The sequence below is a fragment of the Salmo trutta genome, chromosome 24, assembly GCF_901001165.1.
Source record: "Salmo trutta chromosome 24, fSalTru1.1, whole genome shotgun sequence".
Classification (NCBI taxonomy): Eukaryota; Metazoa; Chordata; class Actinopteri; order Salmoniformes; family Salmonidae; genus Salmo; species Salmo trutta.
In genome coordinates this window covers 33,122,187-33,136,409 of record NC_042980.1, presented here as the reverse complement: position 1 = coordinate 33,136,409, position 14,223 = coordinate 33,122,187, and the positions used below count along the sequence as shown (strand labels likewise).

Here is a 14,223-nt window from a genome sequence, read left to right as displayed (position 1 = left end):
TTTTGGGCCCAGAGACCAACTACTGACCATACTTCAAGCTCTGTACTCACCGGTCAAATGAGCGGTTCAGAGACATGGTCCGGTTTGACTGGTTCTCCCTGGTCAGGTGCCACAGCACTGAGAACCTATGTAGGGCCTCCAACCGTACAGCCTGAGGGAATACACACAACATAACTGACATGCTAGTTAAACACAGAGGATGACTTACTGTTTGTTATATCACATGAGTTTAGGCTGGAGAATTTGTTCATATGGCTATACGTAAAACTTTGGTGTTTAAATGCATTAGGAGTATTGGATGGCTCTTTGCTGTAGGCGTCTAGTGTCTTGATATTACAGTAGAATCTTGTTAGTGTGTGTGTGTGTGTGTGTGTGTGTGTTTTCTGTACCTTGTCTCTGTGCAGTAAAGCCTGGCAGACGATGTCCTCACAGATGGATGCGGACGGGGCCAGGCAGTGGAGCCGATAGAAGAGCTCCACACAGGAGGTGTGCTGCTCTCGACGCTCCACATCCAGCTGACCCCACAGCACCTGGGCCACCCGCTGCATGGGATCACAAAGGTGAAAGGTGAAATGTTAGAGGTGATGATGATCGGTGTTCATTTGGATCAACTTAAAACAGCAGCATCAGATTACTAATGATCCTGATCTGGTTAGGTAATAGGCAGCAGAAATGAAAAAGGTGATGATGCTGTTGGACATAGAGTTACAGATGACACATTCACTAAGAAAACGTACACATTTCATCATATTATACAGTAACACGTCAGACCAGCTAGGACTATTCATATTATGTTCCCTCTTTATGTGGCAGTAATACAAGCCCCCTGCCATGGTAGACCATGATTTCCTGACCTGGTAGAAATCTGTGCTCTGCTCGATGGCGCTGAGCAGGCCTGGGTAGATGGGGGGCACAGTAACCATCTGCAGCCGCCCGCTCAGGGGGTTGGCGTTGCTGGCCTGGTAGCGCCTGGTCTTGTCCTGGATGACCAGGGCCAGGGACTGGGAGTGGTTGATGAGCTCCAGAAGAGAGGACACAGCCGTGTGCTGCACCTGGTAGTCCCTCGACAGGCAACACAGGGTCATCAAGGACCTCAGCCACAAAGGCAGGCAGCCCACGTCACTGTCTGAAGAGAAAAAAAAAAAAAATAATTGGTTACTTCCCATTCAATGAGTTCAAATTAGTCAAGATCATGAAAGTATATCAGTATACTGACTTTAACCATGATAAAGTGGTCAATTCAGTCCTGTTAGTAAGCCATGTTAGGAGTAGGAGTACACACTAAAGCTTTAAGCTTTTCATTTGAATAGACAAACCAGCACCCCAGTAAACCTTTTGGTTAAGAGTAGAGTTGTAGAGTTATACAAATTCCCCTATGTGGACTCAATTGTGCGAGTCTGACATGCAAGACTACTGCGTTGCTAACTAACTACAGTAAGTTTGTGTAGAGCTGTATAGACTGACCTGTATGGGTAAACAACCATTATTGTGTAAAAGTGTATACTGTTACCTGTATGATGGAACATGTCGCTGTAGAGCACCTGGCTCTCCTCCTCACTCAGGTACAGGGGGAAGGTGGTACACTCCAACAGTAGGTGGCATGCTGCGGTGAACGCCTGGCGGCACTCCTCTGAAATCTCCGCCCTGCCCCGGGGCATGTACCCTGCCCCCCAGTCCACCCCTCCTCCCGTGCCCCCTCGTCCTTTCTTCTTCTCTATAGGGGGGACAGGGAGGTCTGGGACAGGGGAGTCCGAGGTAGAGCGTGGTTTGTGTTTGTTGGGGGTGAAGAGCTCGGCTAGCTTGTCTTTGATCTGGGTCGTGGTGATCTGAGGGCCCTCCTGGAACGAGGTCTTCCCACCAGGGGAGAGTGCAGCGGGGTCCGGCTGTACAGCCTCCTCCTGCCCCCTGACGTCCTCCACCTGAACCAGCAGGTACCTGGGAGGGGAGAGGAGGGAGAGAGAGATGGGGAGAGAGAGAGAGTTGATCAAGTTGTTTTGATTGGTGCATGCTGTGCTTGATGATTGTGTGTTACATGTTTTCCAGATGTGATCATGTTCTCTACCAGGTGGTTATGAAGGCCAGTATATCCAGCAGACACTGGGTCATGGTCTCCACATTGCCCCCCTTCCTCCACACACCCTGGCACTCTTTCACAATCCCCGCCCCCTCGGGGCTCAGTCCCGAGGGTGAGGCGCTGATGCCCAATCCGCTGTCTTCAGACCGAAGGAGCGGGAAGGCGCTTTCTCCCTCTACCGGGCCAGTCTCCTGCTCCACAACTCCATTCAGCTCTTCCTCTGGTTCTGCGTTGTCATGGTTAACGCTGACTCGACTGCCCTCTTCCTCCTCCTCGACCCTCTCCTTCTCCATATCCTGTATCTAAGGGGAGAAAATGTATGATCGAACCAGAATACCACCAATGAGTGAGAGGGTAGTATGACCTTAAAAGGATAGTTAGAGAACCGTCTCCTTGTCCTTACACTCAAAAAATATTTTCTACAATTCCTTACTGAGAAATCCCATCATGATCCAGTCAGTGACTGAAAGAAGCTGAAGATCAGTGGGAGCTGTGTTTATGTGACAGACAGACAGACAGACAGACAGACAGACAGACAGACAGACAGACAGACAGACAGACAGACAGACAGACAGACAGACAGACAGACAGACAGACAGACCAGTGTTACAGCTGGACTCCAGACCTTGTTAATATCGTCAGGGAGAGTGAAATTAGAAGATTGGTTGGACTGTGTAGTCTGGATCTACCATCAAGACAAGAGGAGTACAGTACATGAGAGACAGCCTGACAAGGAGCTAACCCTGCCAGGAATGTTATCCCCCAGTCAGACAGGTCACCTTCCAGACAGTTCATCCTGAGGGCATGACCATTCTTAAGTACCTCAGTAGTGCTGCATCCCTAACTCCCATTTTCCTTCTACTCTCCATACGCATGCCAGTTTCTCTGAACCACTGCACACACTCACACAGCCACTGACCGGAACAAATTTGAAGCTCTCCTCCTGTGTCTGTGACTTCACTTTCTGTGTCTGTGACTCCACCTCCATGTCCATATAAGTCACGGGCATCTGGATCTTACTGAGCACCTTGAAGCAGGTGCGCAGGCCCTGTGTGAGCTCCGATAGGTCCAGACAGGTCATGTGGGTGCGGAGTGCATGCAGCATGCGGCCAAGCATCTGAGGCAGGAACTGAGACTGGATGTCAGCATGGAGCTCCTATTGGACCAGACACAGAGAGACAGACCAATCAGATGGGGTTAGAGAGAGCAAGAAAGAGAGAGAAAGAGAGAAAGAAACCGGGATAAAAAGAGAGAGAGAGGGAAAATAGAAGTGAGTGTGTGTGTGTACCAGAGGGATGACATCCAGTAGGAATATGATGAGCGTGGAGATCTCTGTGACAGAGGGAGTAGGAGAGTCACTGTGATACTGCAGAGGGGGCGGCGGCATGTCAGCTGGGTCGCTATGGAGACACAGAGACAGGTCAGCTAAACAATATAAAAGACATTCGAGTTGGAGAAAGATGCTTTATAACAGCAAAGCTACAGTGACTATTCCAGAGCAAGTACAGCAGGTGTTAGTAGAGGTGTTACCTACCTGAGGCAGGTGCAGAATTGGCAGGTAATGTAATCCCACAGGAACTCACTGTTCATGGAGCTCACCAGCATGTTCACCGTCTTTATGATTTCTGATGCGTTCTTGTTCTCTTTTATTTTACTGCACAGACAACACATCTAGGCAGTCACTATCATGTCAATCTCTTTTAGGAAAATTCCCAATAAATATCATTCATCTATATTAGTTCATTCTCCACTCGTCCCATCCTCTGACCTGGCTAGCTTGTTTCCTGTCAGGCCAGCGCTGGTGATAGACTCCTCTCCCAGCATCTCTCTGCAGTAACTGTAGAACGCTCTCACCACCTCCAATAACACACTGCCCACTACCAGAGGACCTGAAAGAGACCACCATCATTATCATCACACACAGCCCACTATCAGAGGACCTGAGAGAGACCACCATCATTATCATCACACACAGCCCACTACCAGAGGACCTGAAAGAGACCACCATCATTATCATCACACACAGCCCACTATCAGAGGACCTGAGAGAGACCACCATCATTATCATCACACACAGCCCACTATCAGAGGACCTGAAAGAGACCACCATCATTATCATCATCATCATCATCATCACACACTGCCCACTACCAGAGGACCTGAAAGAGACCACCATCATTATCATCACACACTGCACACAATCAGAGGACCTGAAAGAGACCACCATCATTATCATCACACACTGCCCACTATCAGAGGACCTGAAAGAGACCACCATCATTATCATCACACACTGCCCACTATCAGAGGACCTGAAAGAGACCACCATCATTATCATCACACACTGCCCACTATCAGAGGACCTGAAAGAGACCACCATCATTATCATCACACACTGTTCATTATCAGAGGACCTGAGAGAGACCACCATCATTATCATCACACACTGCCCACTATCAGAGGACCTGAGAGAGACCACCATCATTATCATCACACACTGCCCACTATCAGAGGACCTGAGAGAGACCACCATCATTATCATCACACACTGCCCACTATCAGAGGACCTGAAAGAGATGAACATCATCACCACTACACCCTTCTTACCAGCAGAGGGCTTAAGACAGATGGAGAGAGTGAGAAGGGGAGGGGTGGGAGAGAAGAGGCCTGAAGTAGGGTAGGTGTGTGTTTACCTATCTCTGGCTTATCTAAAAGGCTGATGATGATGCGGAAGGGTCGTAGATAACCAATCACGCTCTCCGGGTCCGCCTCCACATCCTTCTGATTCAAGATGTTGATCAAAGCCTAAGGACAGAGACACAGAGGACACACGGTTACACCACTGGGTATTTACTGAATTCAAGTTCAACTTGTTTTCATGGTTTCATATTAAAATGAATGACTTGCATTTAAGGGCAGGTGTTTTAAGTCCTTCATGAGGTTTAATCATCTGTAACAGTATGATTTATATACTGCAACTGATCAACAGTAGTGTTAGCTAGTGTGTCCGACCTGCACTAAGAGTTCTCTGGAGTGGATGTTGAAGTAGAAGGCTGTGTGTTCCTCCATGGAGATGAAGAGGTCAGGGTCTGCAGCAACCATACCCCCCTTAATGTCTGTGCCTGGGGAACAGCAACACACACACAGATACAGTAATTCACTTATTATACCAAGGCATACATTTTAATCTCTGAAAGGAGAGGTGCAAACAATTGAGGCTACATGGATACATTTATTAGGTAGACCTAAACGACATTAGCTACAACTTCATTTATTAGCTACATAGTGAAGTATATTCAGACCTACTGCTAGAATACAACTCAAAGCCATAACTTCATTGTGTGTGTGTGTGTGTGTGTGTTTGAACATGGCCGTGGTGCATGTCTATCCACACTAAGTACCTAGCAGCCAGGCGTAGAGGCGTCTGTTGAGGGACATGTCTCTGCGGAGCAGCGTGAGGGAAGCGGCAGACACCACTGTGATCGTGTCCTCTCTAGTCATAGGAATACTGCCTTGGGTTGGGTCCTGAGGTAATAACAGGAACAGTTACACATGGGGCACAGGGAAAGGGGAGAGGATGAAGATAGAGGCAAAAAAGGATGAGTTGGAAGAGGAGATGAAAGAGGATTAAGGGAGGAGCAGGACAGAGTATATAAGGAGGAGGTGAGAAGGAGAATGAGGAAGAGGTGAGGAGAAGGAGGTGAGACAGAGGAGAAAAGGAATAGGAGAAGGTGGTGGTGGAGGAAGAGGAGGAGGTAAACCTCTAACCTCTGAGAAAAACATTGACGCTTACACGGACACGGTGACTGAGTTCATCGGGAAGTGTACAGGGGATGTTGTTCCAACAGTGACTATTAAAACCTACCCAAACCAGAAACCGTGGATAGATGGCAGCATTCGTGCAAAACTGAAAGCCCATTTAACCATGGCAAGGTGACTGGGAATATACAAACAGTGTAGTTATTCCCTCCGTAATGCAAACAAACAGGCAAAATGTCAGTACAGAGGCAAAGTGGAGTTGCAATTCAGCGGCTCAGACACAAGACTTATGTGGCAGGGTCTACAGACAATCACGGACTACAAAGGGAAAACTAGCCACGTTGCAGACACCGACGTCTTGCTCCCAGACAAGCTAAACACCTTCTTTGCCCACTTTGAGGAGAACATGAACCTCTCTACCTTACCTGACATGCTAGACCCTCTTCAATTTGCATACCGCCCCAATAGATCCACAGATGATGCAATTGCCATTGTGCTGCACACTGCCCTATCCCATCTGGACAAGAGGAATACCTACGTCAGAATGCTGTTGATTGACTATAGCTCAGCCTTCAACACCATAGTACCCTCCAAGCTCATCCTTAAGCTCAGGGCCCTGGGTCTGAACCCCGCCGTATGCAACTTGATACTGGACATCCTGAAGGGCCGCCTCCAGGTGGTGAAGGTAGGAAACAACAACTCCACTTCGCTGATCATCAACACTGGGGCCCCACATGGGTGCGTGCTCAGCCCCTTCCTGTACTCCCTGCTCACCCATGACTGCATGGCCATTCACACCTTCAACTTAATCATCAAGTTTTCAGTCGACACAACAGTAGTAGGCCTGATTACCAACAATGACGAGACAGCCTACAGGGAGGAGGTGAGGGGCCTGGCAAAGCGGGGCCAGGAAAATAACCTCTCACTCAATGTCTGCAAAACAAAGAAACTGATCGTGGACTTCAGGAAACAGCATGCCCCTATTCACATCGACGGGACCGCAATCGAGAAGGTGGAAAGCTTCAAGTTCCTCGGTGTACACATTACTCACAATCTGAAATGGTCCACCTACACGCAGACAGTGTTGTGAAGAAGGCACAACAGCGCCTCTTCAACCTCAGGAGGCTGAAGAAATTCGGCTCGGCCCCTAAAACCCTCACAAACTTTTACAGATGCACATTTGAGAGCATCCTGTTGGGCTGTATCACCGCCTGGTACGGCAACTGCACCGCCCACAACCGCAGGGCTCTCCAGAGGGTGGTACTGTCTGCCCAACGCATCACCGGGGGCACACTGCCTGCCCTCTAGGACACCTACAGCACCTGATGTCACAAAATATCATCAAGGACATCAACCACCCGAGCCGCGGCCTGTTCACCCTGCTACCATCCAGAAGGCGAGGTCAGTACAGGTGCATCAAAGCTGGGACCGAGAGACGAAAAAAACAGCTTCTACCTCAAGGCCATCGGACTGTTAAATAGCCATCCCTACAACCTTACGAGGGTGCTGCCCTATATACATTGAATCACTGGCCACTTTAAATAATGGAAGACTATTCACTTTAATAATGTTTACATACTTCTTTACGCATATCATACAGTGGCAAGAAAAAGTATGTGAACCCTTTGGAATTACCTGGATTTCTGAATAGATTTGTCATAAAATGTGATCTGATCTTCATCTAAGTCACAACAACAGACAAACACAGTCTGCTTAAACTAATAACACACAAACAATTATACGTTTTCATGTCTTTATTGAATAGACTGTGTGCAGAATGGAAAAAGTATGTGAACCCTTGGATTTAATAACTGGTTGACCCTCCTTTTTGCAGCAATAACCTAAACCAAACATTTTCTGTAGCTGCGGATCAGACCTGCACAACGGTCAGGAGGAATTTTGGACCATTTCTCTTTACAAAACTATCAGTTCAGCAATATTCTTGGGATGTCTGGTGTGAACCAGTCTTTTGAGGTCATGCCACAACATCTCAAATCGGTTTGAGGTCAGGAATCTGACTGGGCCTCTCCAGAAGGCGTATTATCTTCTGTTGAAGCCATTCTGTTGTTGATTTACTTCTGTGTTTTTTGTCATTGTCCTGTTGCTTCACCCAACTTCTGTTGAGCTTCAATTGGTGGACAGATAGCCTAACATTCTTCTGCAAAATGTCTTGATAAACTTGGGAATTAATTTTTCCGTCGATGAAAGCAAGCTGTCCAGGCCCTGAGGCAGCAAAGCAGCCCCAAACCACGATGCTCCCTCCACAATACTTTATAGTGGGGATGATGTTTTGATGTTGGTGTGCTGTGCCTTTTTTCTCCACACATAGTATTGTGTGTTCCTTCTAAACAACTCAACTTTAGTTTAATCTGTCCACAGAATATTTTGCCAGTAGCACTGTGGAACATCCAGGTGCTCTTTTGCAAACTTCAAACGTGCAGCAACGTTTTTTTTGGACAGCAATGGTATCTTCCGTGGTGTCCTCTCATGAACACCATTCTTGTTTAGTGTTTTACGTATCGTAGACTCATCAACAGAGATGTTAGCATGTTCCAGAGATGTATGTAAGTCTTTAGCTGACATTCTAGGATTCTTCTTAACCTCATTGAGGATTCTGCGCTGTGCTCTTGCAGTCATCTTTGCAGGACGGCCACTACTAGGAAGTCGCAACAGTGCTGAACTTTCTCCATTTATAGACAATTTGTCTTACCGTGGACTGATTGAACATCAAGGCTTTTAGAGATACTTTTGTAACCATTTCCTGCTTTATGCAAGTCAACAATTCTTAATTTTAGGTCAGTTGAGATCTCTTTTCTTCAAGGCATAGTTCACATCAGGCAATGCTTCTTGTGAATAGCAAACTCAAATTGTGTGAGTGTTTTTTATAGGGCAGGGCAGCTCTAACCAACATTTCCAATCTCGTCTCATTGATTGGACTCAATGTTAGCCGACTCCAATTAGCTTTTATAGAAGTCATTAGCCTAGGGGTTCACATACTTTTCCCAGCATACACTGTGAAAGTTTAAATGATGTATTCAATAGACAAGAAAAACACAATAATTTGTGTGTTATTCGTTGAAGCACACCATATGTCTATTGTTGTGACTTAGACAAAGATCAGATCAAATTTGATGACCAATTTATGCAGAAATCCAGGTAATTACAAAGGGTTCACATACTTTGCCACTGTATGTATATACTGTATTCTATTCTACTGTATTTAGTCAATACCACTCCGATATTGCTCGTCCAAATATTTATATATTTCTTAATTCCATTATTTTACTTTTAGATTTGTGTATTGTTGTGGATTTTTAGATACTACTTCACTGTTGGAGCAAGGAACAATAGCATTTTGCTACACCCGCAAAAACATTTGCTAAATATGTGTATGTGACCAATAAAATGTTATTTTAAACATGATTTACCAGGCAGGTGGCCAAGGAGAAGAAGAAGAGCAGGATCTCCAGCATGTTCCTCTGCACCAGAACATTAGAGTCCTGTAGAGACAGACACAACGCCTTCACCTGGGAGAGACAGACAGACAGACAGACAGACAGACAGACAGAGAGACAGAGAGACAGACAGACAGACAGACAGAGACAGACAGAGACAGACAGACAGAGACAGACAGAAAGGTTATACAACATATCCAACACAACCCTACACTCGCTCACACTAACACGCAGAAACACACAATAACTCACCACCAGGCGGTTGTCATAGCCCAGCATGCGTGTTTGCTGGTGCGGGGGGGTTAAGCGGTCAAAATGTGTGACGATGAAGAGAGAGGCGGGCAGCCGGACTAGAGGGCTGACCAACACACTGCCCCACAGAGCCCCATAGAACACCTGCTGGCCCACCAACATAGACAGTCTCAGTAGCAACGCATCCGTCCTGGAAAGAGGGGGAAGAGGATTAGTAATATCATGCAATTATCTATGCAAAAGAAAATATACCGAGTGTACAAAACATTAGGAACACCTAATATTGAGTTGCACCCCCTTTTTCCATCAGAACAGACTCAATTCATAGAGGGATGGATTCTGCAAGGTGTGGAAAGCGTTCCACAGGGATGCTGGCCCATGTTGACTCCAATGCTTCCCACAGTTGTGTCAAGTTGGCTGTATGTCCTTTGGTGGTGGTCCATTCTTGATACACACGGGAAACTGTTGAGCGTGGAAAACCCAGCAGCGTTGCAGTTCTCAAACTGGTGCGCCGGGCAACTATTATCATACCCCGTTCAAAGGCACTTAAATCTTTTGTCTTTCCCATTCACCCTTAATGGCACACATACACAATCCATGTCTCACTTGTGTCAAGGCTTTCCCCTTCATCTACACTGATATTAAGTGGAATTAACAAGTGACATCAATAAGGGATCATAGCTTTCACCTGGTCAGTCTATGTCATGTTTCGTACACTGTGTATATTGCAATATATATTGCAATTTTGCAGGTGTGTGTGCGCACGCGTACCTGTCATAAACCTCAGCCCCCTCCTCCAGGCCAGGCAGTAGTCCAGTGATGAAGGCCTGTAGGCTGGGCAGTAGGGCCCTCTGTAGGGGGAGGTAGTAGCGCTCATACAGCGTCAACAGGGCTGGCTTCACTGCCATTGCAGCATGGCCCAGCAAAGGGAACAGCCCCGAGCTAACACACACACAAAGATAGAGCTCAATACAACACATTAACTCACACACACACATCAGTACAGGAGAACACACAATCCATTAACACATGGACAGGTAAATAGGCTTACAACACCTCAGGACAGACAGACAATACAGACAGACAATACAGATGGACGGACAGACGGACGGACAGACGGACACATCCTATGGGTTAGCATGAGTCCTACACCTGTAGATGAAGAGGTCCTTGGCCAGCCATTTGGTGCCGATGATCTTGAAGATGACCTCATAGGTCTCCAGGGCCTTGATGTGCACTCCGCTGGGCAGGGCCGGGTGCAGACACTGGGCCAGACGCTTCCCAATGATTAGCCTCTTAGGCAGCAGAGAGTAGCGCAGGTTACTCTGCAGGGCCTGGGGAGGGAGGATTAGAGAGGGAGAGCGGTGATGAAGGGGGGTAACTACCTGGTACCAAATGGTGCTTGTGGTGGTAGTTAGTGGTGTGTGTTGTAATGAATACCAAAGAATAAGCAATTCATGGGTAATTATTGTGTATCTAATATGTCATTTGTCTGGGCTATTGACAAAAAAAGAGGTCATGCAGTACTGACACTGTCAATATAACCAAATAGATGAGCAGGAACTGGAAGTGTTGCTTTGTTTACATGACAGATTAAAGTGGCCTGAAGGGATCCTCACATAGCCCCTAGACACACACAGATCAACACACACACTGGCATTCTACCATAACACTCTGAAGCAAACATCCTTCTTGCTAAATGTGTCACAAGCAGTGACCTACTAGTGTCCAAAATCCCCTTGAGTGGAGCAAGAGACAGAGTTAGGCCATGTATTCTGGGCTACTGCAGTAGAACAGTTTACAAGAAATGTTAAACTGCGTGCCTGCAAAAGCAATCAATACACTCTGTATGATAGGTCAATGAGAGTTTGAATAATGTATTGTCTTCTAACTGCTTTAATAGTTAGAAGCATATACATTATCAAGTAAAAGGTATAGACTATCATCCTCTCCATTGAATGATTGTGGGCTAAGTGAATGAACACTGATGTAGGCTTATTTTCTGAAACTCGATTGATAGATTGGGAATGTTTTTCCATCTCATAGCGGATGCCAATCTCACAGTCCACTGATCCTGGAGCCAGATCCAGACAGAACCAGACGCAACCATGGCAACACCAGCAGGACAGACAAGTGACTGCAGGTAGTGACTGGGCCCAGAGCCAGAGAGCCACTCAAACACAGAAAGTACAATACACTGACCAAGAGCCCAATAACATGGCTAATTCGTCAATGCTAAAGAATAAGCAGTTAGCTTACTCTGTAAGGACATGAATACACTCAGAAAATGCAACCATTGATTTGGTCAGTCACTCTCACTCGGATATCAGTCTATTGACGTACAGGTGCGTCAATCTAAATAACATAATACAAAAATCTCCATCAAAATCAGTCAGTTTAAGCTGGAGATATCTATGGCGGCCTTCCACATCTGTGGTGGAAGGTGGCTGAGCTACAGCGGTGTTTGTCAGAACATGAGACATCCTGAAAATTGGTCTTCTCACGAAAACGTCTGTAGCGTCCGAACGGTTTGGCCTTCAAACTCTATGGAAATATGAGATTCTCACGAACACGATGGCGGTCTCTACGACCCCCACAAGCCCCAAGGGAGTCGTCAGAAGTCAGTACTGACAATGTGCCAACTTATGTTTGTGGAAAGGGGAGATTCTCATGAACACGATGGTGTTCTCGTTTTGCTCTAAGACCCCTACAAGTGTTGCGGGACTCGTTTGAAGGTAACCGGTAGCGGTTATAAAAAAAAATGGTTGGGGGTAATTTTGTGCCTACCCAAAAAAAGGGGTTAAATATGTGTTTAAAAAAACTAAATATTTATAGGACAGACACTTCAAACCCTTATTCCTTATGAATCATTTTTTTACTTTTTTTGTTGCCAATTTTGGTCTGCCTGGTGACATCACATTCATGAGCTTGGGTCCCAGGAAAACACTGAATTTCGCATTTTGGTCCCAGGCTGAAAAAGTTTAAGAACCCCTGGTCTAGAGTGGCTTTATGTCTGAATATAATGTATCAGCCATGTCAACCGTACCTTGTTGAGTTTACCCAGAGAGGAGATGAGGTCGGCCCATTCGCTGGATGACTCAAAGTTCCGCAGGGCCTTCTCGATGACTGCCGCGTAACTACGGTAACGGTAGTCATTCTGCAGCTCCTGCTCCTCGGGATCCATAATGCCCGATTCACGTCCCAGCATGCTCAGCGTGTGTCTGAGGAAAGGGGGAGGAGAATGGGAAACAGAGAGGAGAGGGGGCGACAGAACATATATTTGTTGTCAGACATCAATCCCTACATCAGGGTCATGTCCACTAGGCTCAAATTGGAAGAAAACAGAGTGAAAAGTGGAGCCTGGTACTAGCCTATATGTACCTGAAATTGAATTGTTTTGATACGGTGTCCCCTAATGAACACAACGCAGATTTCTGTTTGTAACATTGAGCTATGTTGCAGAGGGTTTTCTCCTGCAAATGCGAATTGATATGGTCACAGTGACACAAGCGGTCACACACACGCGCACACACACAGGAATCACAATGAGCTCATTCATGATTGGGTCTGCTCTGTGCTGGTCTGCCTGACCTGGCTTGAATTCTGAAAATAGTCTAACAGACAACTGGAATTTAGGACACAGGGCTACTGATTCCTGTTGAACACATCTACACATGCTCCCAGAGGAACAAACATCAGTGCCCCTATTCACAAAGTGTCTCAGAGTAGAAGTGCTGACCTAGAATGAGTTTTTCCTTTTAAAGACAGAATCCCCAGTAAGGGGAAACATCGCCACTGGCCGCGAGGTTGAAAATGTCAGTGGAGACACTTGCCAGCTGGTCAGTGCATGCTCCGAGTACACGTCCTGGTAACCGTCTGGCCCTGCAGCCTTGTGAATGTTGACCTGTTTAAAAGTATTACTCACACCAGCTACAGAGAGCGTGATAATACAGTCGTCCAGAACAGCTGATACTCTAATGCATGTTTCAGCGTTACTTGCTTCGAAGTGAGCATAGAAGTAATTTAGCTCATTTGGTAGGCTTGTGTCACGGGGCAGCTCATGGATGTGCTTCCCTTTGTAGTCTGTAATAGTTTGCAAGCCCTGCCACATCCAACGAACGTCGGAGCCGGTGTAGTACAATTCAATCTTAGTCCTGTATTGATGCTTTGCCTGTTTGATGGTTCGTCGGAGGGCATAGCGGAATTTATTTTAAGCTTCTGGGTTACAGTTCTGCTCCTTGAAACTGGAAGCTCTACCCTTTAGCCCAGTGCGGATGTTGCCTGCAATCCATGGCTTCTGGTTGGGGTATGTACGTACTAGAGGTCAACCGATTAATCGGAATGGCCGATTAATTTAGGGCCGATTTCAAGTTTTCATAACAATCGGTAATCAGCATTTGTGGACACCGATTATGGCCGATTACATTGCACTCTATGAGGAGACTGCGTGGCAGGCTGACTACCTGTTACGCGAGTGCAGCAAGGAGCCAAGGTAAGTTGCTAGCTGCATTAAACTTATCTTATAAAAAAAACAATCAATCTTAACATAATCACTAGTTAACTACACATGGTTGATGATATTACTTGTTTATCTAGCTTGTCCTGCGTTGCATATAATCAATGCGATGCCTGTTAATTTATCATCGAATCACTGCCTACTTCGCCAAACGGGTGATGATTTAG

General features: G+C 46.4%; 1 protein-coding gene across 3 annotated transcripts in view; it reads right to left on the bottom strand.

Annotated features, from left to right (window-relative positions):
• The window catches only part of LOC115161140 (protein dopey-2), a 41,329-nt gene that overhangs the window by 15,816 nt on the left and 11,290 nt on the right, over positions 1-14,223 (bottom strand). For 2 of the 3 annotated variants that reach the window (XM_029711896.1, XM_029711897.1), the window contains 17 exons: positions 12,587-12,761; positions 10,693-10,874; positions 10,312-10,482; positions 9,541-9,730; positions 9,262-9,360; positions 5,476-5,599; positions 5,087-5,196; positions 4,768-4,879; positions 3,843-3,963; positions 3,609-3,728; positions 3,363-3,474; positions 2,982-3,230; positions 2,063-2,376; positions 1,511-1,935; positions 855-1,126; positions 390-542; positions 51-151 (listed from right to left, as the gene is read on the bottom strand). In XM_029711896.1, coding sequence (XP_029567756.1) covers positions 51-151; positions 390-542; positions 855-1,126; positions 1,511-1,935; positions 2,063-2,376; positions 2,982-3,230; positions 3,363-3,474; positions 3,609-3,728; positions 3,843-3,963; positions 4,768-4,879; positions 5,087-5,196; positions 5,476-5,599; positions 9,262-9,360; positions 9,541-9,730; positions 10,312-10,482; positions 10,693-10,874; positions 12,587-12,748 — 3,017 coding nt within the window. In that variant the 5' untranslated portion in view covers positions 12,749-12,761. The remainder of the gene's footprint in view (positions 1-50; positions 152-389; positions 543-854; positions 1,127-1,510; positions 1,936-2,062; positions 2,377-2,981; positions 3,231-3,362; positions 3,475-3,608; positions 3,729-3,842; positions 3,964-4,767; positions 4,880-5,086; positions 5,197-5,475; positions 5,600-9,261; positions 9,361-9,540; positions 9,731-10,311; positions 10,483-10,692; positions 10,875-12,586; positions 12,762-14,223) is intronic. The other variant, XM_029711898.1, reaches the window with a different exon arrangement.